Source organism: Schistocerca cancellata, chromosome 6 (assembly GCF_023864275.1).
Source record: "Schistocerca cancellata isolate TAMUIC-IGC-003103 chromosome 6, iqSchCanc2.1, whole genome shotgun sequence".
Lineage (NCBI taxonomy): Eukaryota > Metazoa > Arthropoda > Insecta > Orthoptera > Acrididae > Schistocerca > Schistocerca cancellata.
The window spans coordinates 105,586,798-105,610,424 of record NC_064631.1 but is presented as its reverse complement, the minus strand read 5'-3'; the positions used below and the strand labels follow the sequence as shown (position 1 = coordinate 105,610,424).

At 45.6% G+C, this 23,627-nt stretch overlaps 1 protein-coding gene across 3 annotated transcripts in view; it reads right to left on the bottom strand.

The window, feature by feature from the left end:
• Nucleotides 1-23,627, bottom strand: part of LOC126190795 (venom dipeptidyl peptidase 4-like) — a 366,367-nt gene that overhangs the window by 137,592 nt on the left and 205,148 nt on the right. For all 3 annotated transcript variants that reach the window (XM_049931343.1, XM_049931345.1, XM_049931344.1), the window contains one exon: nt 429-652. In XM_049931343.1, the coding sequence (XP_049787300.1) occupies nt 429-652 (224 nt within the window). The remainder of the gene's footprint in view (nt 1-428; nt 653-23,627) is intronic.

Sequence of the window (23,627 nt, the reverse complement as noted above, 5' to 3'; positions counted from 1 at the left end):
AAACTTTCCTCATGTCAGCACATTGTAGGTGTCGCCACCGGCGCCAACCTTTTGTGAATGCTCTGAAAACTAATCATTTGCATATCACAGCATCTTCTTCCTGTCGGTTAAATTTCGAGTCTGTAGCACGTCATCTTTGTGGTGCAGCAATTTTAATGGCCAGTAGTGTGTTATTGATGATTCAAATCTGTGTTATGTGTATCTGTTGAGTTTAATAAACTTACGGAAGAACGCCACGAAATTTTTTGACCAACCCAATATATATCAACCTAAGAGTCAATAACCTCAACACCGTTTGCCAGCTTGCGAGATTATAATTGTTGATATGTATTCTTTTCATTTCCTGGTAGCTGATATTAATTGGAACCATCGCCGTTTTGCCTGAAGGTGGTGTTAATACAAAACGTAAATTAAGCCGGTGTTCTCACCACTGAGGGCAGCAGTGTTCAGAAACCAGGTGAAAATCGGGTCTGGCCCGACGTACGAGAGGCCGAACCACTCGAAGTCGTCGCTGAAGTAGGCGTCGGCCCGTTGGCAGGCGTTGCCCTCTGGGCTGGTCATGGCGCAGCTGAGGCAGCGCGGGTCGCCACCCTCCTCCACGGCCAACACCTGCCGCGTGGATGGCCGTCCCTCCTCAGTGGCCTGGTAGTACCTGCAGGGCGCACGCGAAAATCTTCACACAACCGCACACCGACTGCTCTGTGAACGCACCAGACAAAATATTTGACAGTCCATTAAAAGCGCACACTGGTCGTTTTGAAGTTCAAAAATGGCTCTGAGCACTATGACATTTAACTTCTGAGGTCATCAGTCCCCTAGAACTTAGAACTACTTAAACCTAACTAACCTAAGGACATCACACACATCCATGCCCGAGGCAGGATTCGAACCTGCGACCGTAGCGGTCGCGCGGTTCCAGACTGAAGCGCCTAGAACCACTCGGCCAACCAGGCCGGCCGTTTTGAAGTGCTGTAGGTAGTACAGATCTGGTACCAGTGGTCATATGACTGCTACACTGACGTAAGTCATATCAGTGGAATCGTTTGTATGGGCCAGTATGTTGAGTAATGTAACTTCTTAAATATTTTAAACATTTCGCGGCCCTGTCAGCAACTGATTAAATATAAATTTTAATTTTAAACCAACAGCCTCAGTTGCAAGGTTTACCTAGATTCACCTAGGTTTCAGTCGGGATAACCCAACCTTCTTCAGAATAAAAGTAACTACCGTTTGTCCATAGTGGACATCGTCAAGGTAAAACTACAAATCCATATGAAACTTCCTGGCAGATTAAAACTGTGTGCCGGACCGTGACTCGAACTCGGGACCTTTGCCTTTCGCGGGCAAGTGCTCTACCAACTGAGCTACCCAAGCACGACTCACGCCCCGTCCTCACAGCTTTACTTCTGCCAGTACCTCATCTCCTACTTTCCAAACTTTACTGAAGCTCTCCTGCGAACCTTGCAGAACTGGCTGTGGCTAAGCCATGTCTCCGCAGCAACCTTTCTTTCAGGATTGCTAGTTCTGCAAGGTTCGCAGGAGAGCTTCTGTAAAGTTTGGAAAGTAGGAGACGAGGTACTGGCAGAAGTACAGCTGTGAGGTCGGGGCGTGAGTCGTGCTCGGGTAGCTCAGTTGCTAGAGCACTTGTCCGCGAAAGGCAAAGGTCTCGAGTTCCACTCTCGGTCCGGCACACAGTTTTATCTGTCAGGAAGTTTCATATCAGCGAACACTCCGCTGCAGAGTGAAAATCTCATTCTACAAATCCATAAATTATCGTCAGATTGCAAAAACTTATCTGAAACTGCCTTGGCCCCGCTTCGAGACCGCGATGCGGCAGCCACGAGTGCTGTAATAGAATTAATCGCAGCGTCATGAGACCCGCCTAGGCGGACACACTACCTTGCGCCTGCACGTAAACTGTGTGATTGGTACTTGTTGGGACAAGACGCGAACCTAACTACTGACCTTGAATTTACTAGTAAAGTGAAATAAAAGAAAGGTACAGCCGAGGAAAAGGGCGTGTATGTTATCCTGTGTAGAACGTACTTAGTTCGACTGTCTTAACATTTATGAAGTATTCGTTGGTCATGATATGAGGAAGACATCACGTGCTTACAACGTGTGGCCTGTCTAGGAAATTTTTGTGCTTAAGCACGAAGTTTAATCACCTTAAAGAACTTAGGAGTGGAAGGATAATATAAAGGCAACATCGTCATTATTATGTCTAGGTGTAAAAAAAATTTTGGGACGTAAATGTTAAGCATTCGCTTAGCTATGGTTACAACGCATGAACATCCTATTTATTGACGTGGCACACAAATGGTCATGAATGAACTTATGAACAAGTCTGTAAGATATAATATAGATGGTCATTATTCGAGATTAGTATATTTGACCTGAAATGGTCTAGAATCAAGTCAAAATAAACTAATGCACGTGCCTGATTGAGCTTCATGACGAAGCTATGGTTATGAGTTACAGAAAACACTAAAGTAGGGGATAATGTGCCGACAATGGGGTACTCAATTTGTCTTCATGGAGGTGATCCACACACATACTGTAAAACTGTGTGTGGAACACTGCCATCATAATTTTGGACTGGTGATCACTGCCATTGAACTTAGGGAATGACAGTGGAATTATACTTAAAGCTTAAGTGTGGCTTGGCGAACATCGCTCCAGTCAGCACACTTAAAACTAGTGAACGACAAAGGTCGATATATACTTAAAGAACTAGTCTAAACTATGGGAAGATGGTTAAATTATGATGTGATTTGGCGAACAACGCTCCAAAGGACACCTTTAAACGTCATTGAGTAAGATCAATTCAAACTGATCCGGCTAGTCTGAACCAAAACTTCGTATCCAGTAGATTGTGGCAAGGTGACGTTACCCCTCCCGTGATACTTATATGGATTGACTGCCATTAATTATGTTAAAAAAATAGTTGTGTACGACTAGGCGATGGCATCACTGCTACCATACACACATAATATTGACCACAATCGGTCATATTGAAGGATTATGTGGTAGCACCTATATTCTACAGGGTGTTACAAAAAGGTACGGCCAAACTTTCAGGAAACATTCCTCACACACAAAGAAAGAAAATATGTTATGTGGACATGTGTCCGGAAACGCTTACTTTCCATGTTAGAGCTCATTTTATTACTTCTCTTCAAATCACATTAATCATGGAATGGAAACACACAGCAACAGAACGTACCAGCGTGACTTCAAACACTTTCTTACAGCAAATGTTCAAAATGTCCTCCGTTAGCGGGGATACATGCATCCACCCTCCGTCGCATGGAATCCCTGATGCGCTGATGCAGCCCTGGAGAATGGCGTATTGTATCACAGCCGTCCACAGTACTAGCACGAAGAGTCTCTACATTTGGTACCGGGGTTGCGTAGACAAGAGCTTTCAAATGCCCCCATAAATGAAAGTCAAGAGGGTTGAGGTCAGCAGAGCGTGGAGGCCATGGAATTGGTCCGCCTCTACCAATCCATCGGTCACCGAATCTGTTGTTGAGAAGCGTACGAACACTTCGACCGAAATGTGCAGGAGCTCCATCGTGCATGAACCATATGTTGTGTCGTACTTGTAAAGGCACATGTTCTAGCAGCACAGGTAGAGTATCCCGTATGAAATCATGATAACGTGCTCCATTGAGCGTAGGTGAAAGAACATGGGGCCCAATCAAGACATCACGAACAATGCCTACCCAAACGTTCACAGAAAATCTGTGTTGATGACGTGATTGCACAATTGCGTGCGGATTCTAGTCAGCCCACACATGTTGAATGTGAAAATTTACAATTTGATCACGTTGGAATGAAGCCTCATTCGTAAAGAAAACGTTTGCACTGAAATGAGGATTGACACATTGTTGGGAGAACAATTCGGAGAAGTGTACCCGTGGAGGCCAATCGGCTGCTGATAGTGCCTGCACACGCTGTACATGGTACGGAAACAACTGGTTCTCCCGTAGCACCCTCCATACAGTGACGTGGTCGTTACCTTGTACGGCAGAAACTTCTCTGACGCTGAAATTAGGGTTATCGTCAACTGCACGAAGAATTGCCTCGTCAATTGCAGGTGTCCTCGTCGTTCTAGGTCTTCCCCAGTCGCGAGTCATAGGGTGGAATGTTCCGTGCTCCCTAAGACGCCGATCAATTGCTTCGAACGTCTTCCTGTCGGGACACCTTCGTTCTGGAAATCTGTCTCGATACCGCGCCACGGCTATTGCCCCGTGCTAATCCATACATCAAATGGGCATCTGCCAACTCCGCATTTGTAAACACTGCACTGACTGCAAAACCACGTTCGTGATGAACACTAACCTGTTGATGCTACGTACTGGTGTGCTTGATGCTAGTACTGTAGAGCGGTCTCAGACGCTGCAGTCATGGACTGTGCGGCTGGTCCCGGCGGAGGTTTGAGTCCTCCCTCGGGCATGGGTGTGTCTGTTTGTTCTTAGGATAACTTAGGTTAAGTAGTGTGTAAGCTTAGGGACTGATGACCTTAGTAGTTAAGTCCCATAAGATTTCACATACATTTGAACATTTCTTTGAAGTTTGTTTCGTTGGACATCGCACTGGAAGCTGTCGTTTTCGACCGCGAAATGTGTTTAAATGAATGTCACAAGTGAGGGGGTGGTTTCATTGAAACTCTTCTTGCCATCTCATAAGGCCTTTTTACGTCGATTCACAGTGACCATGCGCTTGAAATACTTTGCTCTGCCACCCATATTAAAACCGTGTGATTTCTATGTTGGACGTTGTGGTACTAATCTCCATCGCAGAGACGTCAAGAATAGGCAATAGATGTAGTTAAGGGAGCGGGTGATGATCTTCCTGTCATATGACACGTCCACAGTCGCGTTGGGATGAATTTTGTTGAAATTTCGTGTCAGTGTGACATCGTTAATCTCCTTTACAACTCACATGACCTTCCAATCTCTGGCCTTTTTTTTTTTTTTTGTGCATCCCCGACACCTTGCTGTCTGAGGGCCCAAGGGTAGCGTCTCAGTGCCCTATTGGCAACTGTGAGCCAAATTTCACAGTTCTGCGTCGCAATGGGGAGGAGGCAGCGTTTAAAAAAGTGGCCCTTTAATTCTTTTGTGCAGCGTCTAAAAGAAAGAAAGCTTACTGAAAAGTAAAATTGAGAAATATAAACGCAAAACCAACAGACAAAGCACAGTGCGGAACCAATTGGGACCGCTCAGAACAATTCGACCAAATCTGAATGTGATCCACAGGAGCAAATAGTGTTTATGCTGTTCAGGCTTTCTATTTCGTGCCCTATTGTTTAAATATAACTCGATTTTGCAATGAAGAAATAACATTACATACCTTCCCGATGAGTGAAGTTTCATTAGCCCAGATGTAAAAATTCTGTATGCTAGGCTGTTTGATGAGCTGCAACATTACTTTTCGAGAGAATTTGGATAACGTCTGTCAGCTGGAATAGGCAACGGCCTTGCCGCAGTGGATACACCGGTTCCCGTGAGATCACCGAAGTTAAGCGCTGTCGGGCGTGGCCGGCACTTGGATGGGTGACCATCCAGCCGCCATGCGCTGTTACCATTTTTCGGGGTGCACTCAGCCTCGTGATGCCAATTGAGGAGCTACTCGACCCAATAGTAGCGGCTCCGATCAAAGAAAACCATCATAACGACCGGGAGAGCAGTGTGCTGACCACACGCCCCTCCTATCCGCATCCTCCCCTGAGGATGACACGGCGGTCGGATGGTCCCGATGGGCCACTTGTGGCCTGAAGACGGGGTGCTGTCAGCTGGAATACCACTATGGTGGGAGACTACCGCTGGTCACTTCACTGAGAGGCTGAACAGGCAATTCTTTGAAGCGTAGCTGTATTAGATGCTTTAAGGAGAAGAGGAATGTCAGCGAATGTACACATACATCCAAGGTAATAAAGAGGTGTTTTTATGCTCACAGTTCAATGAAACATTTCTCCTTACTGAGAAGTTACATAAGGTTTCATTACATTTACACATGTTTTGCTACTTTTCTAGTTCGTAACGAACCACACTGTGAGAAATGTTTATGTCACTGAGAAAAAACTAAGGGCAGATACGGCTTCAGTACATAAAAAATCGTAAAGTTAAGCTTACACCTGACAAAAAGGAATCAAGGCATATTTTGTCGTAGGCCTGTGTTGTTATTGTCATCTACAATACATAGCTTGTTCCTGCTGGTTTCTGAGGCATTGAAATGAAAGACATAATTTTGTCTGTCAACCGTCTTCGCCACCATCAGATTAGAAGGACCGCACCTACTTGTCCACTGCTCTTCGGGCCGTGATGGCGTCGGATTCATCCCCACGTAGTGCAGGGATTACGATTGATGATTCAAATTAATTGGTTAATAAAAAGAATGGGGAGAGATTGCAGACCTGTAACAGTCAGCTAAAGCAAAAGCAGATGCATTCTCGTTAACAGCTTGAAATGAGAGGTAGTCCCAATATAAACAGATCGTGACTAGACATTCACAATTTCGGACTATCGAGACGATCAAATGGCTCTGAGCTCTATGGGACTTAACATCTATTGTCATCACTGCCCTAGAACTTAGAACTACTTAAAGCTAACTAACCTAAGGATATCACACAACACCCAGTCACGAGGCACAGCTATCGAGACGGTCCGCAGGTTTGCTGTAGACCAAGCTGCAGATACAGGAACAGAGAGATACAGTCTCTAGAGAAAGTTTTAATGCAGCTTTCCTTTTTTCTTAATTGCTATTTCATACCCCTGCCTTATGAGGGTAGGGGTGGACTGTCAGCGGCACAATACGCCGTTCTTCAGCCAAGAGACTGTAGAAACTAGCACGGGAGAAACATAAAATACAAACAATACAGGGTAGAATATAACGTTGTCACATGAGAAAGGGAAAATTTGGAGTTAAATTACACTAAAAAGGAGCAGTTTAACGAACCACGTCTGCAAAATCCACATATAATTAAAATGACACTAGACGAGGACGTAGCACATAAACATTGGCAGCATGAAGAGCACAAAAAACGACATTCACCGTTATGAAAGCCACACGGAATGGCGACACTTAACACACTCTGAACTTGTGTAAAACATATGACGACCACAAAAACATGGCAGAGAGCAACTGGATTAAAACTAGAAGGACCTGCCAAGGAAGGGGAGGGCAGAGAGGAGGGAAAGAGCAGCGAGAGAAGGGGATCAGCGGAGGAGGGGAGCGAGGAAGGGGCGGAAGGGTGGCGAGCCGGTATCACACCAAGGGGCAGGAGATGGGGAGGGTGGGGAAGGGAACAATGGTGGAGGCAAAGGAGAGGGAGTCCTGGGAAGGAGGGGAGAGGATGAGCAGGATCAGACTTGGAACGAAAGATAAATATGTCAGAGCACATCATCCGGGATGGGGAGACGCGGAAAGTTTCTTTGGGAGAGGATGTGGAGGGTGTGGAGATGCAGGGAGGGTGGGACACATCAGTAGAGGGGCAGCAGCAGGTGGGGAGGGGAGAGGAAGGGAGAGGCCGAGGGGTGAGGGGGATCGAGACTACAGTTGGTGATACGGATGTGCTCAAGGAAAAGGAGGAGATGTGGGAAAGCGATCAGGTCATAGAGGATCGTCTTGGGTAATGGGAGACGGATTCGGGACTCTAATCATAGTTCAAGGTAAAGAGCTGTGAGTAGAAACATGTTGCGAGCTCACGGACAGGGGCAGGACGACATAGACTACTAAAACTGTGAGGCTGGTATCTCGCAGTGCTAACAATATACACACATCAAAAAAAGTTTTGCATCCCTCCAGTTCCCAGAACTCCTGAAGATAGATGTTCACTGTGGATATTTTATCACAGACACAGTCCCTTTCACTGTTCCGACATGTCACTAAACATGCCCAAAGAAGTAAAAAAAAAAAAAACATGCATGAGCAGCGCCTATTAGACGGAAGGGGTCCGACAGCTTATCAGTTTCAACTCATTCCACCAGGAAGGAGGTACACAGCTCGTGTTGTCTGTAGTTCAACCATGCCTAGACGGTCAATACCGCGGTTCAATCGCGTCCGCACTGTTACTTTGTGCCAGACAGGCCTCTCAACAAGGGAAGCGTCCAGGCGTCTCGGAGAGAACCAAAGCGATGTTGTTCGGACATGGAGGAGATACAGATAGACAGCAACTGTCGATGACATGCATCACTGAGGCCGCCCAACGGCTAATAATGCAGTGGATGGCCGCTACCCACGGATTATGGCTCGGAGGAACCCTGACAGCAACGCCACCAAGTTGAATAATGCTTTTAGTGCAGTCACAGGACATAGTGTTACCACTCAAACTGTGCGCAGTATGCTGCATGATGCGCAGCTTCACTCCCGACGTCCATGGCGAGGTTCATCTTTGCAACCACACCATTCAGTGCAGTACAGATGGTCCCAACAACGTGCCGAATGGACCGCTCAGGATTGGCATCACCTTCTCTGCACCGATGAGTGTCGCATATGGCTTCAACGAGGCAATCGTCGGAGACGTGTTTGGAGGCAACGCGGTGCAGCATGGTGGAGGTTCCCTGCTGTTTTCGGATGGCATTAGGTGGGGCCGACGTACGCCGCTGGTGATAATCGAAGGCACCATAACGGCTGTACAATACGTGAATGTCATCCTTCGACAGATAGGGCAGCCATATCCGCTTATTGGCGAGGCATTCGTCTTTATGGACAAATCGCGCCCCCATCGTGCACATCTTGTAAATTACTTCCTTCAGGATAACGGCATCGCTCAACTAGAGTGGCCAGCATGTTCTCCAGACATGAACCGTATCGAACATGCCTGGGATAGATTGAAAAGGGCTGTTTATGGACGACGTGACCCACCAACCACTATGAGGTATGTACGCCGAATCGCTGTTGAGGAGTGGGACAATCTAGACTAACAGTTCGTTGATGAACTTGTGGATAGTATGCCGCGACGAATACAGGCATGTATCAATGTAAGAGGACGTGCTACTGGGTATTAGAGGTACCGGTGTGTTCAGAAATCTGAACCACCACCTCTGAAGGTCTCGCTGTACGGTTGTACAACATGCAATGTGTGGGTTTCATGAGCAAGGGCGAAACCGGGGTGATCAAAAGTTTTTTTGATGTGTGTTTTTACGTGTTAATCACGGCCTGTTTTGCTATGAGCGCACTACGGGGAATGACCAGTTAAAAACTCAGCGTGACTATGCTTGGTGCCTTTCAAGGCTGTGGAAACGAACACACAGATCGCAGAATGGCGGATGCTATCGTTGCGACGGCTGGTCGCGAAGCCAAATACTGGCACGAACTGAGTCTACTAAACACTGCTGACAACTGAGCAACTTGGCCTCCCACGCACTGCAACCACTGATAGTGAAAGGGCGTCTCTCAGCAGTTTTGTAAACTCGTGAAGTCACACACCGTATGCTTCCTCCGAGAGCAAAAGGTCCGTATCTGCCAGGGGCGGTAATGCCGGTGGTCGCTTAGGCATTCAGCCGAGGAGCAGTTCTGCCCACCCATGCACAGGTTGGCATTACTGGGGAGACGCTGAAGCCATCTGTACAAGGGGCGAGACAGCTACCGTTGACATGCACGCAGATGGAGTATACCACAGCATCGTTGGCACACACCACTAGCTGCTTACCGTGATTACGCGCTCTCAGTGCTATCCAGCTGCAGATGTTGGCTTTATTTGGCTCGCAAACCATACAGTTTGTTCACCAAAATGGACGCACGGAGAATTTCTATGTTAGCTCTCTTAAAACGCACATTTCATTTCTTGACCATATGCTAGTCGTGTTGTTCTGTCTGTGGTATACATAAGTAAAAACTCCAGTATCCGTGAACGTGTAATAAGATTCAGGACCACTCAAAAAGGACATCAGCTTAAAAAGTTAGTTCTCCAGAAGGAAGAAACTTACCCCTGACAGAAAGTGCACTTAAGTTTACATAACATCAAATATTAGAGAAATTAATTCTGTTAATTTTACAGGAATTTCCCGCAACACTTCAGCAAACGCGAAGATGGAAAAAAATTCTGGATTCAATGGAATGCGAACTCTTTACCAATCCTCACTTCAGTCCCAGATCGTGGTGCCTAATCCTATTACGGTACGCTTACAGTCCAGCTGTACTCATCTCGTATTTTCTATGGTTTTGTACTAAAAGCTTCAATTGTCGTAAGGTTATTCCAATAAAATTCATCGTATGTGGGCCACCATGAGTTCAATACGGCGTCTTGTTTTCTGCTTGTAATGTAGAGAGCGTTCTCGCCTGTTGTTGGTTCTATTTTATGTGGCACGTCGCCGAAATATCGCAGAACTTATTTTGTGATTCTCGTGATGAAATCGCTCCTCAACGAGAAATAGCAGGACGTGAGTTCGGAAAACTCGCAGAGAGCCTTGTCAACATCAGCTAGTGCCGACCCCTCAAGTGTCTGGTCCGCAGCTCGTGGTCTAATGGCTACCGTTGCTACCTCTGTATCACGGGGTCCCAGGTTCGATTATCGGCCGGGTTGGGGATTTTCTCCGCCCGGGGACTGCGTGTTTTAATGTCCTCATCATTCCATCATCATTCATGAAAGTGACTTGATTGGGCTGTGTACAAATTGGGAATGTGTACGAGCGCTAATGACCGCGCTGTTGAGTGCCCTAGATACCAAACACCGTCATCATCATCATCAAGCGTGTGGCTGGCGAGAAGACCAGTGCCCCTCCGTCCAACCGTCGCCTTGGTGAGTCGAGTTTCGAAATCGCCGTTTTGAGGAACTTATGAATTAACTTACTGGGAAACCCAGAAATTTCTCCGTTCCCACCATTCGATAGTCATGTGTTCAGGCGCCTTATCTGTGTACTAAATTTTTAAGTATACTCATGTAATGTCCGACGTTGATAGACTACAGAGTTCAAAGGGCTCTGAGCACTATGGGACTTAACTTCTGAGGTCATCAGTCCCCTAGAACTTAGAACTACTTAAACCTAACTAACCTAAGGACATCACACACATCCATGCTCGAGGCAGGATTCGAACCTGAGGCCGTAGCGGTCGCGCGTTTCCAGACTGTAGCGCCTAGAACCGCTCGGCCACCCTGGCCGGTACTGATAAGTCTAGAAGATATATTCTGTAAGAACGGATATACAGAACATCAAATTAAGGGAGCTCCTCAAGCTAAAACACCAGACCAAGCAAAAGAAGAGCAAGAAGAAAGAGCTGTAAAATCTACGGCCTTTCTTCCGTATGTGAGAAATATTTCTTTCAAAATTGCAAGAATAGTGAAGAAGGATAAAGTGGATGTGATCTTCCTTCCACTGGCCAAAACAGCAACTCTTGTGGGCTCTGAGAAGGATGATTCACTTTTATGAAAGGTGGGTATGCACGAAATAACTTGTGAGTAATAAAAAGCACACAGGACAAACAACACGCACTGTAAAAAAACACCAGCGATGCACTCGCCTACTACAGCCCAACAAATCTGCACCGACTAAAAATAGTATTTTCACCGACCAATCCACAGACTCATACTTCATCATTCCACAGACTCATGATTTATCGAGCTGTAAACTCTCGTTCCGATTGATCAGGTTGTCTGACAATTGTATTTCCACAGCTTCCTTAATCACCGAATCCTAGCAGGATGAGTCTGTGGCCGTATCTTACTTTTCCACCGACTCATCCTACTAGGATTCAGTGATTAAGGAATCTGTGGAAATACAATTGTCAGACAACCTGATCAATCGGAACGAGAGTTTACAGCTCGATAAATCATGGAAACCTCTCACTTCATGTTTGCGCCCTCGAAGTAAATATTGTTCTAGGTCGACACAGCCTGGCATTTCAACTTATGCCATCCATAATAATGAACCAAATACTTCACAAGCACCGTGGATTTGCTGGCTCTGCACTTGCTTCGTTTCTCTGTTAGACTATGACTGACACTCTTTTTACCAACAGTATTTTCTTTCACGTATGCGCCTTTACTCCACAGTGTACAGTGCGTTAAAACCCGTGCAAACGATTCACCCTGAGAATGGCTGAAAGGTTGGCAGCCGAAATATCGGTACAGAAGTTACACCCCTGGAAATTGAAATAAGAACACCGTGAATTCATTGTCCCAGGAAGGGGAAACTTTATTGACACATTCCTGGGGTCAGATACATCACATGATCACACTGACAGAACCACAGGCACATAGACACAGGCAACAGAGCATGCACAATGTCGGCACTAGTACAGTGTATATCCACCTTTCGCAGCAATGCAGGCTGCTATTCTCCCATGGAGACGATCGTAGAGATGCTGGATGTAGTCCTGTGGAACGGCTTGCCATGACATTTCCACCTGGCGCCAGAGTTGGACCAGCGTTCGTGCTGGACGTGCAGACCGCGTGAGACGACGCTTCATCCAGTCCCAAACATGCTCAATGGGGGACAGATCCGGAGATCTTGATGGCCAGGGTAGTTGACTTACACCTTCTAGAGCACTTTGGGTGGCACGGGATACATGCGGACGTGCATTGTCCTGTTGGAACAGCAAGTTCCCTTGCCGGTCTAGGAATGGTAGAACGATGGGTTCGATGACGGTTTGGATGTACCGTGCACTATTCAGTGTCCCCTCGACGATCACCAGTGGTGTACGGCCAGTGTAGGAGATCGCTCCCCACACCATGATGCCGGGTGTTGGCCCTGTGTGCCTCGGTCGTATGCAGTCCTGATTGTGGCGCTCACCTGCACGGCGCCAAACACGCATACGACCATCATTGGCACCAAGGCAGAAGCGACTCTCATCGCTGAAGACGACACGTCTCCATTCGTCCCTCCATTCACGCCTGTCGCGACACCACTGGAGGCGGGCTGCACGATGTTGGGGCGTGAGCGGAAGACGGCCTAACGGTGTGCGTGACCGTAGCCCAGCTTCATGGAGACGGTTGCGAATGGTCCTCGCCGATACCCCAGGAGCAACAGTGTCCCTAATTTGCTGGAAAGTGGCGGTGCGGTCCCATACGGCACTGCGTAGGGTCCTACGGTCTTGGCGTGCATCCGTGCGTCGCTGCGGTCCGGTCCCAGGTCGACGGGCACGTGCACCTTCCGCCGACCACTGGCGACAACATCGATGTACTGTGGAGACCTCACGCCCCACGTGTTGAGCAATTCGGCGGTACGTCCACCCGGCCTCCCGCATGCCCACTATACGCCCTCGCTCAAAGTCCGTCAACTGCACATACGGTTCACGTCCACGCTGTCGCGGCATGCTACCAGTGTTAAAGACTGCGATGGAGCTCCGTATGCCACGGCAAACTGGCTGACACTGACGGCGGCGGTGCACAAATGCTGCGCAGCTAGCGCCATTCGACGGCCAACACCGCGGTTCCTGGTGTGTCCGCTGTGCCGTGCGTGTGATCATTGCTTGTACAGCCCTCTCGCAGTGTCCGGAGCAAGTATGGTGGGTCTGACGCACCGGTGTCAATGTGTTCTTTTTTCCATTTCCAGGAGTGTATAATGTCGTGGATAGCCTCTCAAAAAATAATGGAATTATAGAGAAGATTCTGTCCAGTGGCATGGACAAGACGGACGTTTCTATACAGAAAAGGATGGAAAAGTTTATAATTCTGATAGCCAATATCCTGGAGTATTTGCGATCCCAGTTATTTTTTATCTTAGGTATAGAATGACGATTTTAAATGCGTAACTTTACCAGCATGCAAAACTTAAATCTTTAACAAGAGATTTAACGTGAGGTAACTTTTATAAAGGATGACTGTCTACGTTTGGTAATTTTGTCTTTGAAAATCCTTATTTCATATTCAACACTGCTGACTTTAGCAGAGGGTGAAGAATCTTTGTGAGAGGCCTCTTGCTCTTGCCCAAGCAAGGCAAAAATGTCGAGGCCCAGAACACAGTTTTAATCTGCCAGGAACTTTCATATCAGCACACATTCTACTGGAGAATAAAATTTCATTCTGGGTCACGTGATATCTACATCTACATCTACATCTATACTCCGCGAGCCACCTTACGGTGTGTGGCGGAGGGTACTTAATGTACCACTATCTGATCCCCCCTTCCCTGTTCCATTCACGAATTGTGCGTGGGAAGAACGACTGCTTGTAAGTCTCCGTATTTGCTCTAATTTCTCGGATCTTTTCGTTGTGATCATTACGCGAGATATATGTGGGCGGTAGTAATATGTTGCCCATCTCTTCCCGGAATGTGCTCTCTCGTAATTTCGATAATAAACCTCTCCGTATTGCGTAACGCCTTTCTTGAAGTGTCCGCCACTGGAGCTTGTTCAGCATCTCCGTAACGCTCTCGCGCTGACTAAATGTCCCCATGACGAATCGCGCTGCTTTTCGCTGGATCATGTCTATCTCTTCTATTAATCCAACCTGGTAAGGGTCCCATACTGATGAGCAATACTCAAGAATCGGACGAACAAGCGTTTTGTAAGCTATTTCTTTCGTCGATGAGTCACATTTTCTTAGAATTCTTCCTATGAATCTCAACCTGGCGCCTGCTTTTCCCACTATTTGTTTTATGTGATCATTCCACTTCAGATCGCTCCGGATAGTAACTCCTAAGTATTTTACGGTCGTTACCGCTTCCATTGATTTACCACCTATGGCATAATCGTACTGGAATGGATTTCTGCCCCTATGTATGCGTATTATATTACATTTATCTACGTTTAGGGAAAGCTGCCAGCTGTCGCACCATGCATTAATCCTCTGCAGGTCTTCCTGGAGTACGTACGAGTCTTCTGATGTTGCTACTTTCTTGTAGACAACCGTGTCATCTGCAAATAGCCTCACGGAGCTACCGATGTTGTCAACTAAGTCATTTATGTATATTGTAAACAATAAAGGTCCTATCACGCTTCCTTGCGGTACTCCCGCAATTACCTCTACATCTGCAGATTTTGAACCGTTAAGAATGACATGTTGTGTTCTTTCTTCTAGGAAATCCTGAATCCAATCACAAACCTGGTCCGATATTCCGTAAGCTCGTATTTTTTTCACTAAACGTAAGTGCGGAACCGTATCAAATGCCTTCCTGAAGTCCAGGAATACGGCATCAATCTGCTCGCCAGTGTCTACGGCACTGTGAATTTCTTGGGCAAATAGGGCGAGCTGAGTTTCACATGATCTCTGTTTGCGGAATCCATGTTGGTTATGATGAAGGAGATTTGTATTATCTAAGAACGTCATAATACGAGAACACAAAACATGTTCCATTATTCTACAACAGATTGACGTAAGCGAAATAGGCCTATAATTATTCGCATCTGATTTATGACCCTTCTTGAAAATGGGAACGACCTGCGCTTTCTTCCAGTCGCTAGGTACTTTACGTTCTTCCAGCGATCTACGATAAATTGCTGATAGAAAGGGGGCAAGTTCTTTAGCATAATCACTGTAGAATCTTAAGGGTATCTCGTCTGGTCCGGATGCTTTTCCGCTACTAAGTGATAGCAGTTGTTTTTCAATTCCGATATCGTTTATTTCAATATTTTCCATTTTGGCGTCCGTGCGACGGCTGAAGTCAGGGACCGTGTTACGATTTTCCGCAGTGAAACAATTTCGGAACACTGAATTCAGTATTTCTGCCTTTCTTCGGTCGTCCTTTGTTTCGGTGCCATCGTGGTCAACGAGTGACTGAATAGGGGATTTAGATCCGCTTACCGATTTTACATATGACCAAAACTTTTTAGGGTTCTTGTTTAGATTGTTTGCCAATGTTTTATGTTCGAATTCGTTGAATGCTTCTCTCATTGCTCTCTTTACGCTCTTTTTCGCTTCGTTCAGCTTTTCCTTATCAGCTATGATTCGACTACTCTTAAACCTATGATGAAGCTTTCTTTGTTTCCGTAGTACCTTTCGTACATGATTGTTATACCACGGTGGATCTTTCCCCTCGCTTTGGACCTTAGTCGGTACGAACTTATCTAAGGCGTACTGGACGATGTTTCTGAATTTTTTCCATTTTTGTTCCACATCCTCTTCCTCAGAAATGAACGTTTGATGGTGGTCACTCAGATATTCTGCGATTTGTGCCCTATCACTCTTGTTAAGCAAATATATTTTCCTTCCTTTCTTGGCATTTCTTATTACACTTGTAGTCATTGATGCAACCACTGACTTATGATCACTGATACCCTCTTCTACATTCACGGAGTCGAAAAGTTCCGGTCTATTTGTTGCTATGAGGTCTAAAACGTTAGCTTCACGAGTTGGTTCTCTAACTATCTGCTCGAAGTAATTCTCGGACAAGGCAGTCAGGATAATGTCACAAGAGTCTCTGTCCCTGGCTCCAGTTCTGATTGTGTGACTATCCCATTCTATACCTGGTAGATTGAAGTCTCCCCCTATTACAATAGTATGATCACGAAACTTCTTCACGACGTTCTGCAGGTTCTCTCTGAGGCGCTCAACTACTACGGTTGCTGATGCAGGTGGTCTATAGAAGCATCCGACTATCATATCTGACCCACCTTTGATACTTTGCTTAACCCAGATTATTTCACATTCGCATTCGCTAATAACTTCACTGGATATTATTGAATTCTTTACTGCTATAAATACTCCTCCACCATTGGCGTTTATCCTATCCTTGCGGTATATATTCCATTCTGTGTCTAGGATTTCGTTACTGTTCACTTCCGGTTTTAACCAACTTTCCGTTCCTAATACTATATGCGCACTATTTCCTTCAATAAGAGATACTAATTCAGGAACCTTGCCCTGGATACTCCTGCAGTTTACCAATATTACGTTAACTTTTCCTGTTTTTGGTCTCTGAGGACGGACGTTCTTTATCAACGATGATAATGTCCTCTCTGGTAAGCCGTCAGGTATTTTATCGTTTCGCCCAAGGGGGGGTCCCTCTAACCTAAAAAACCCCCGTGTGCACGCCACACGTACTCTGCTACCCTAGTAGCTGCTTCCGGTGTGTATGAGACTTCTTCCCCGGTAGGTTTCAAATATATTAACATAACTCCAGCCGTAATTCACATTAAGAACAGATATTTAATGTTGTGTTGGCTGAAGAGCCAACACCGTGTTACTAGTGGAGGCCGAAATGCACGCGTTTTAGCTCACGCAGGCTGGCGTGAGGAGGGAAGGACTATACTGACGTGAGGTCTGGAACATGACAAGGAATTAGAATTCAGAAAGCGGACGTAATTAGTTTGATACTTAACTTTAATCCATTAATGATGAACCTCGCTCCTTGACGGTACATGATTCACAATATTATCTGTTAGTAAGTAAATATGGCGCCTTGCTAGGTCGTAGCAAATGACGTAGCTGAAGGCTATGCTAAACTGTCGTCTCGGCAAATGAGAGCGTATGTAGACAGTGAACCATCGCTAGCAAAGTCGGCTGTACAACTGGGGCGAGTGCTAGGGAGTCTGTAGACTAGACCTGCCGTGTGGCGGCGCTCGGTCTGCAATCACTGATAGTGGCCACACACGGGTCCGATGCATACTAACGGACCGCGGCCGATTTAAAGGCTACCACCTGGCAAGTGTGGTGTCTGGCAGTGACACCACATTTAACATGATTAGAAACACCATAGAGAGGTTTCTTACGTTTAGTTTGTAGGGCATTCCACTGCGCGGTCACCAGCACCCGTACGAATTCCCAATTTTTTCACAGTCCAATTTTTCCACAGTCCAATGTAACCACTGTCACGAATGATGAGGATGATGATGAAATAATGAAGACAACACAAACGCCCAGTCCAAGGGCGGAGAAAATCCCCAACCCGGCCGAGAATCGAACCCGGGACCCTGTTATCCAGATGTAGCAACGCTAGCCACTAGACCACTAGGCCGGTTTCTTATGTGATTTTTCAAGGATATTTTTTTTAAGTGAGGGGTCTTCAGTCTTCTAACTGGATTGATTCAGCCCGCCACGAGTTGCTCTCCTGTGAAACCCTGTTAACCTCAGGGTAGCACTGAATGCCCAACGTCCTCAGTTAATTGTCGAGTATATAAAAAAAAACTGTCTTCCCCTACGTTTTTGCCCTCTACAGCTCCCTCAAGTAGCACTGCAATTATTTCTTAACACGTCCTCACATCCTGTTTCTCCTTCTGGTCAAAGTTCCTTACCTCTCCTGTTCCGGCAGAGAATCTTTTCATTCCTCACCTTGTTAGTCTACATAATCTTCAACATCACTCCATAGCCCCACATCCCAAACTCTTCGCTTCTTTTCTTTTCCGATTTTCCCACTGTCCAAGATTCAATTCCACGCGATGATGTGATCAAAACGTACATTCTCATAAATTTCTTCCTGAAATTAAAACCGATGTTAGATAAAAATAGACGCCTTTTGACACGGAATGTCCTCTTTATCTATGCTAGTCCGATTTTATGTCCTCTTTGTTTCGGCCTTGACTTGTTATTTTGCTTCCAAAGTAGCAAAACTCCTTCACTAAATTGTTTCCAGTTTCGATGTTAAACTTATCGCTAACATCATTTTGCCAATCCTCACCACTTCCTCCTTTTTTCAGCTTATTCTCAAATCATATTACACTGAGGTGACAAATGTCATGGTATAGCGATATCCACATGTAGAGTTAGCGCTAGTATCGCGTACACGAAGTGTAAAAGGACAATGCATTGGCGGATGTCACTTTTAGTCGTCATTATGGCCGCACGACGGCAGTTAACAGACTTTGAACGCTGAATAGTACTTGGAACGAGACGCATGGGACATTCCATTTCGGAAACGTTAGGGAAATGCGTTCCGAGATCCAAAGTATCAGGACTGTCCCGAGAATGCCAAATTTCAGACATTATCTCTCGCGACGGACAATGTAGTGGCCGATGGCCTTCACTTAACGACCGAGAGCAGCGGCGTTTGAGTCGTCAGTGCTATCAGACAAGCAAGACTGCGTGAAGTAGCCGCAGAAATCAATGTCCAACATACGACGAACGTATCCGTTAGGACAGTGCAGCGAAATCTGGCGCTAACAGGTTACGGCAGCGGACAAGCGACGCGAGAGCCTCTGCTAACAGTACGACTCTGCCTGCAGTGCCTCTCCTGTGGCCATACTGGTGGGACACTAGACGACTGGGGAACCGTGGCCTGGCCAGATGAGTTCCGATTTCAGTTGGTAAGAGCAGATGGTAGTGTTCGAGTATGGCGCAGACCCAAGAAGCCGTGGACTTAACTTGTACTTAAACCAATGTCATATTTAATTACAAACTATGTAGGAAAGTTAATCAAACAGCAATAGAGAGTTTTTTAAACCTTGTCAAGGAACAAGAGTGGCAGGATGGTTATAGTGCCGATAACACAGATGATAAATACAATGCTTTCCTTAACATATTTCTCATGGTTTTTGAGAGTTGCTTTCCATTAGAACGTTCTACACGGGGTACTAGCAGTAATAGGCAGCCCTGATGGTTGACTAGTGGGATAAGGATATCTTGTAGAACAAAGCGGGAACTATATCAAAATGTTAGAAGTCGTCTCAAACAGTCTCCAGTAACCCATTAAAAACAGTATTGTAAGGTGCTTAAAAATGTTATTAGGAAGGCAAAGAGTATGTGGTATGCAAATAGAATAGCTAATTCACAGGATATAATTAACACCATATAGCCAGTTGTGAAGGAAGTGTCTGGTCAGCAACACAAGGTCGACGATATAAAGTCAGTTCGCAGTAAAAATATTTCTGTTACTGCTAAATCAGATATATGTACAGCATTTAACAATCATTTTCTGAGCGTTGCTGGCAAATTAAATAAAAATTTAGTTTCTACAGGACATCATATAACTTTCTTGGCAAATACCTTTCCGAGATTGATGTCTGACATACTCCTCTGTGATACATACAAGAGGGAGATTGAGTCAATAATTAAGTCACTGAAGACTAAGGACTCTCATTGATATGATGGAGTGTCTAGCAGAATATTAAAGTACTGTGCTGCACATTTTAGTCCTGTATTTAGCCATGTTTGTAATTTTTCCTTTAGGAATGGTCAGTATCCTGAGCGATTAAAATACTCAGTAGTAAAGCCGGTTTATAAAAACGGAGAAAGGGATAATGTAGATAATTTTAGACCTATTTCTATGCCATCAGTGTTTGCAAAAGTTATTGGAAAGGCTGTATATGTAAGGATAATTGATCATTTTATATCACACGATTTGCTATCAAATGTACAGTTCGACTTTAGGAGTCGTTAAACAACTGAAAATTCTATATTCTCTTTTCTATGTGAGGTACTGAATGTGCTAAACAAAAGGTTTCTAACGCTTGGCATTTTTTTTATTTAACTAAGGCATTTGATTGTGTTGATCACAAAATGTTACTCCAAAAGTTGGACCATTACGGAATACGGGGCTGCGGTTACCCTTGACGCAGCATCACAGACAGGAGCGCCTGCGATGGTGTACTCAACGACGAACCTGGGTGCACGAATGGCAAAACGTCATTTTCTCGGATGGTCGCATCCGTGTTTGGCGACATCGCTGTGAACGCACATTGGAAGCATGTATTCGTCATCGCCATACTGGTGTATGACCCGGCGTGATGGTATGCGGTGCCATTGGTTACACGTCTCGGTCACCTGTTGTTCGCATTGACGGCACTTTGAACAATGGACGTTACATTTCAGATGTGTTACGACCCGTGGCTCTACCCTTCATTCGATCCCTGCGAAACCCTACATTTCAGCAGGATAATACACGACCGCATGTTGCAGGTCCTGTACAGGCCTTTCTGGATACAGAAAATGTTCGAATTCTGCCCTGGCCAACACATTGTCCAGATCTCTCACCAACTGAAAACGTCTGGTCAATGGTGGCCGAGCAATTGGATCGTCACAATACGCCAGTCACTACTCTTGATGAACTGTGGTATCGTGTTGAAGCTGCATGGGCAGCTGTACCTGTACACGCCATCCAAGCTCTGTTTGACTCAATGCCCAGGCGTATGAAGGCCGTTATTATCGGCAGAGGTGGGTGTTCTGGGTACTGATTTCTTAGGATCTATGCACCCAAATTGCGTGAAAATGTAATCACATGTCAGTTCTAGTATAAAATATTTGTCCAATTAATACCTGTTTATCATCCGCATTTCGTCTTGGTGTAGCAATTTTAATGGCCAGTAGTGTATGTAGTGAAGGTATGTCGAGTTTCGTAAAGCCTGGTTTCCGTTATTAAGCGCAACTTCAGAACTACCTCTCTGTTAACTTCACCTCTCTTGAAGGCAAAGTGATCGTAATCGAACATACTCTTAGTTTTCCTCTCCATTCTTCTGCATCTTATTCTTGTTAGCAATTTGGCTGCACCGAATGTTAAGCTGATTGTACAATATTTCCCGCCTATCTGCGCTTGCTATCTCCGGAGCTGTGTAGATCACACACTATTTTATCAGAAGTGTCCAGACTCCCATATCTAACGCGGAATCGACTACTAGATGTAGCGAGAGGCAGCTCTGCCAGTATAAAAGGAGGCAGGGAGTACTGAGTTGTCAGTAGTGAAGCAGTAACACCTGAACAGGGTGGTCAGGTGAGCTCTGGAACTTCGAACGTAGACCAGTTATTTGTTGTCACTTGTGTAACAAATCCAGCAGGGACATTTCAATCCTTCCAAAGCTATCCAAATCGACTGCAGGTGATTTCAGTGTGAAGTGGAAACGCATAGGGACAACCACAGCTAAACCACCAACAAGCAGTAGTGACGGACAGCGACCGTCTAACATTGCGGTGGCTGGTTGTAAAGAATCGCGTGAAATCCCCGGAAGGGATCACCTGTCAGTTCCAACTCGCTACCAAACAAGGCACAACACCTGCGCACAGGTAGTTGGGGTAAAATGCTGGAGCAGCTGCTCGTAAGCCACACATTTCTATAGTCAATACTAAACGATGCTTGGGAACCACGTCACTTGGTAGTAGATGACTGGCAATGAGTGATTTGGAGTGATGACTCACGCTATACCGTGTGACAATCCGATGGAACGGTTTGGGTTTGGCGAATGCCTGTAGAACGTTGCCTGATATCATTTGCAGTGCAACAGTAAAGCACCGAGGAGGTGGCGTTATGGTATCAGTGTGTTTTCGTGGTTAGGGTATGGTCCCATTGATGCGCAATGGAAACCCTATATGCGGAAAGATGCGAATACATTTTACAGCATTGCATTAGTAGAGGAATAGTTTTGACATGATGTATCAGCGTGAATTAGGTTAGGAAATGAGACACTTAAAGTAGTAAAGGAGTTTTGCTATTTGGGGAGCAAAATAACTGATGATGGTCGCAGTAGAGAGGATATAAAATGTAGACTGGCAATGGCAAAGAAAGCGTTTCTGAAGAAGAGAAATTTGTTAACATCGAGTATTGATTCGTCAGGAAGTCGTTTCTGAAAGTATTTGCATGGAGTGTAGCCGTGTATGGAAGTGAAACATGGACGATAAATAGTTTAGACAAGAAGAGAATAGAAGCTTTCGAAATGTGGTGCTACAGAAGAATGCTGAAGATTAGGCGGATAGATCACATAACTAATGAGGAGGTATTGAATAGAATTGGCGAGAAGAGGAGTCTGTGGCACAGCTTGACTAGAAGAAGGAATCGGTTGGTAGGACATGTTCTGAGGCACCAAGGGATCACCAATTTAGTACTGGAGGGCAGCGTGGAGGGTAAAAATCGTAGAGAGAGACCAAGAAATGAATACACTAAGCAGATTCAGAAGGATGTAGGCTGCAATAGGGAGATGAAGAAGCTTGCACAGGATGGAGTAGCATGAAGAGCTGCATCAAACCAGTCTCAGGACTGAAGACCACCACAACAACAACAACAATCAGCGTGATAATGCATTTTGTTATGAAGTAACACCTGTGAGACAGTGGTTTGTGGACACTAACATTCCTGAAATGGCTGGCCTTTACAGGGCCGCAATATGAATCCAACAGGACACCTTTGGGATCAGTTATAATGTCTATTTCTCTCCAGGCCCCAGGCCCTAACATCACAACCTACGCAGGTCTCAGCTCTTGAGGAATAATGTGCTGCCATTCCTCCACAGACATTCAATCACCTGATTGAAAGTGCGCTCAGCAGAGTCCTAGTCATCATAAAGACCCATATTAATGTCCGCTAAAAGGTGTGTGGATACTTTTTACAAGATAGTGTATTTTTCCAAATGGCTGATGGTATGCCTCCAGTCGGTAAGTTTTTACGCACCAACGTGAATAGTCATTTGGTTTCCATTCAAACTGAAAGTCCGTCCAAACAGGCCTTGGAAGGTCCAACAGTAAGGACTAACCTACGTGTCATTTTCAGTTGATAGGTGTCACCTGATGTGGATGCTCATATGTTCAGCACACTGCTCTTCCAGCTATTGTCCGCTTTCGTGATCAGAGCCACTACTTCTCAGACAAGTAGCTCCTCAATTGCCCTCACAAGCACAGAGTGCACACCGCTTACCAACAGCACTCGGCAGACCCTCACTGTGACCCATCCCAGTGCTAGCCAAGTGCGACATGCGCCTAACTGTGGTGATCTGACGGGAACCGGTGATACTACTATGGCAAGGCCGTTGGCTTGGTGTCCAGTACTGCCAATAATTTTAATTCCGAATGAATGTTATCTCTCCCTTGTCCCTTACAAGAGTCAGTG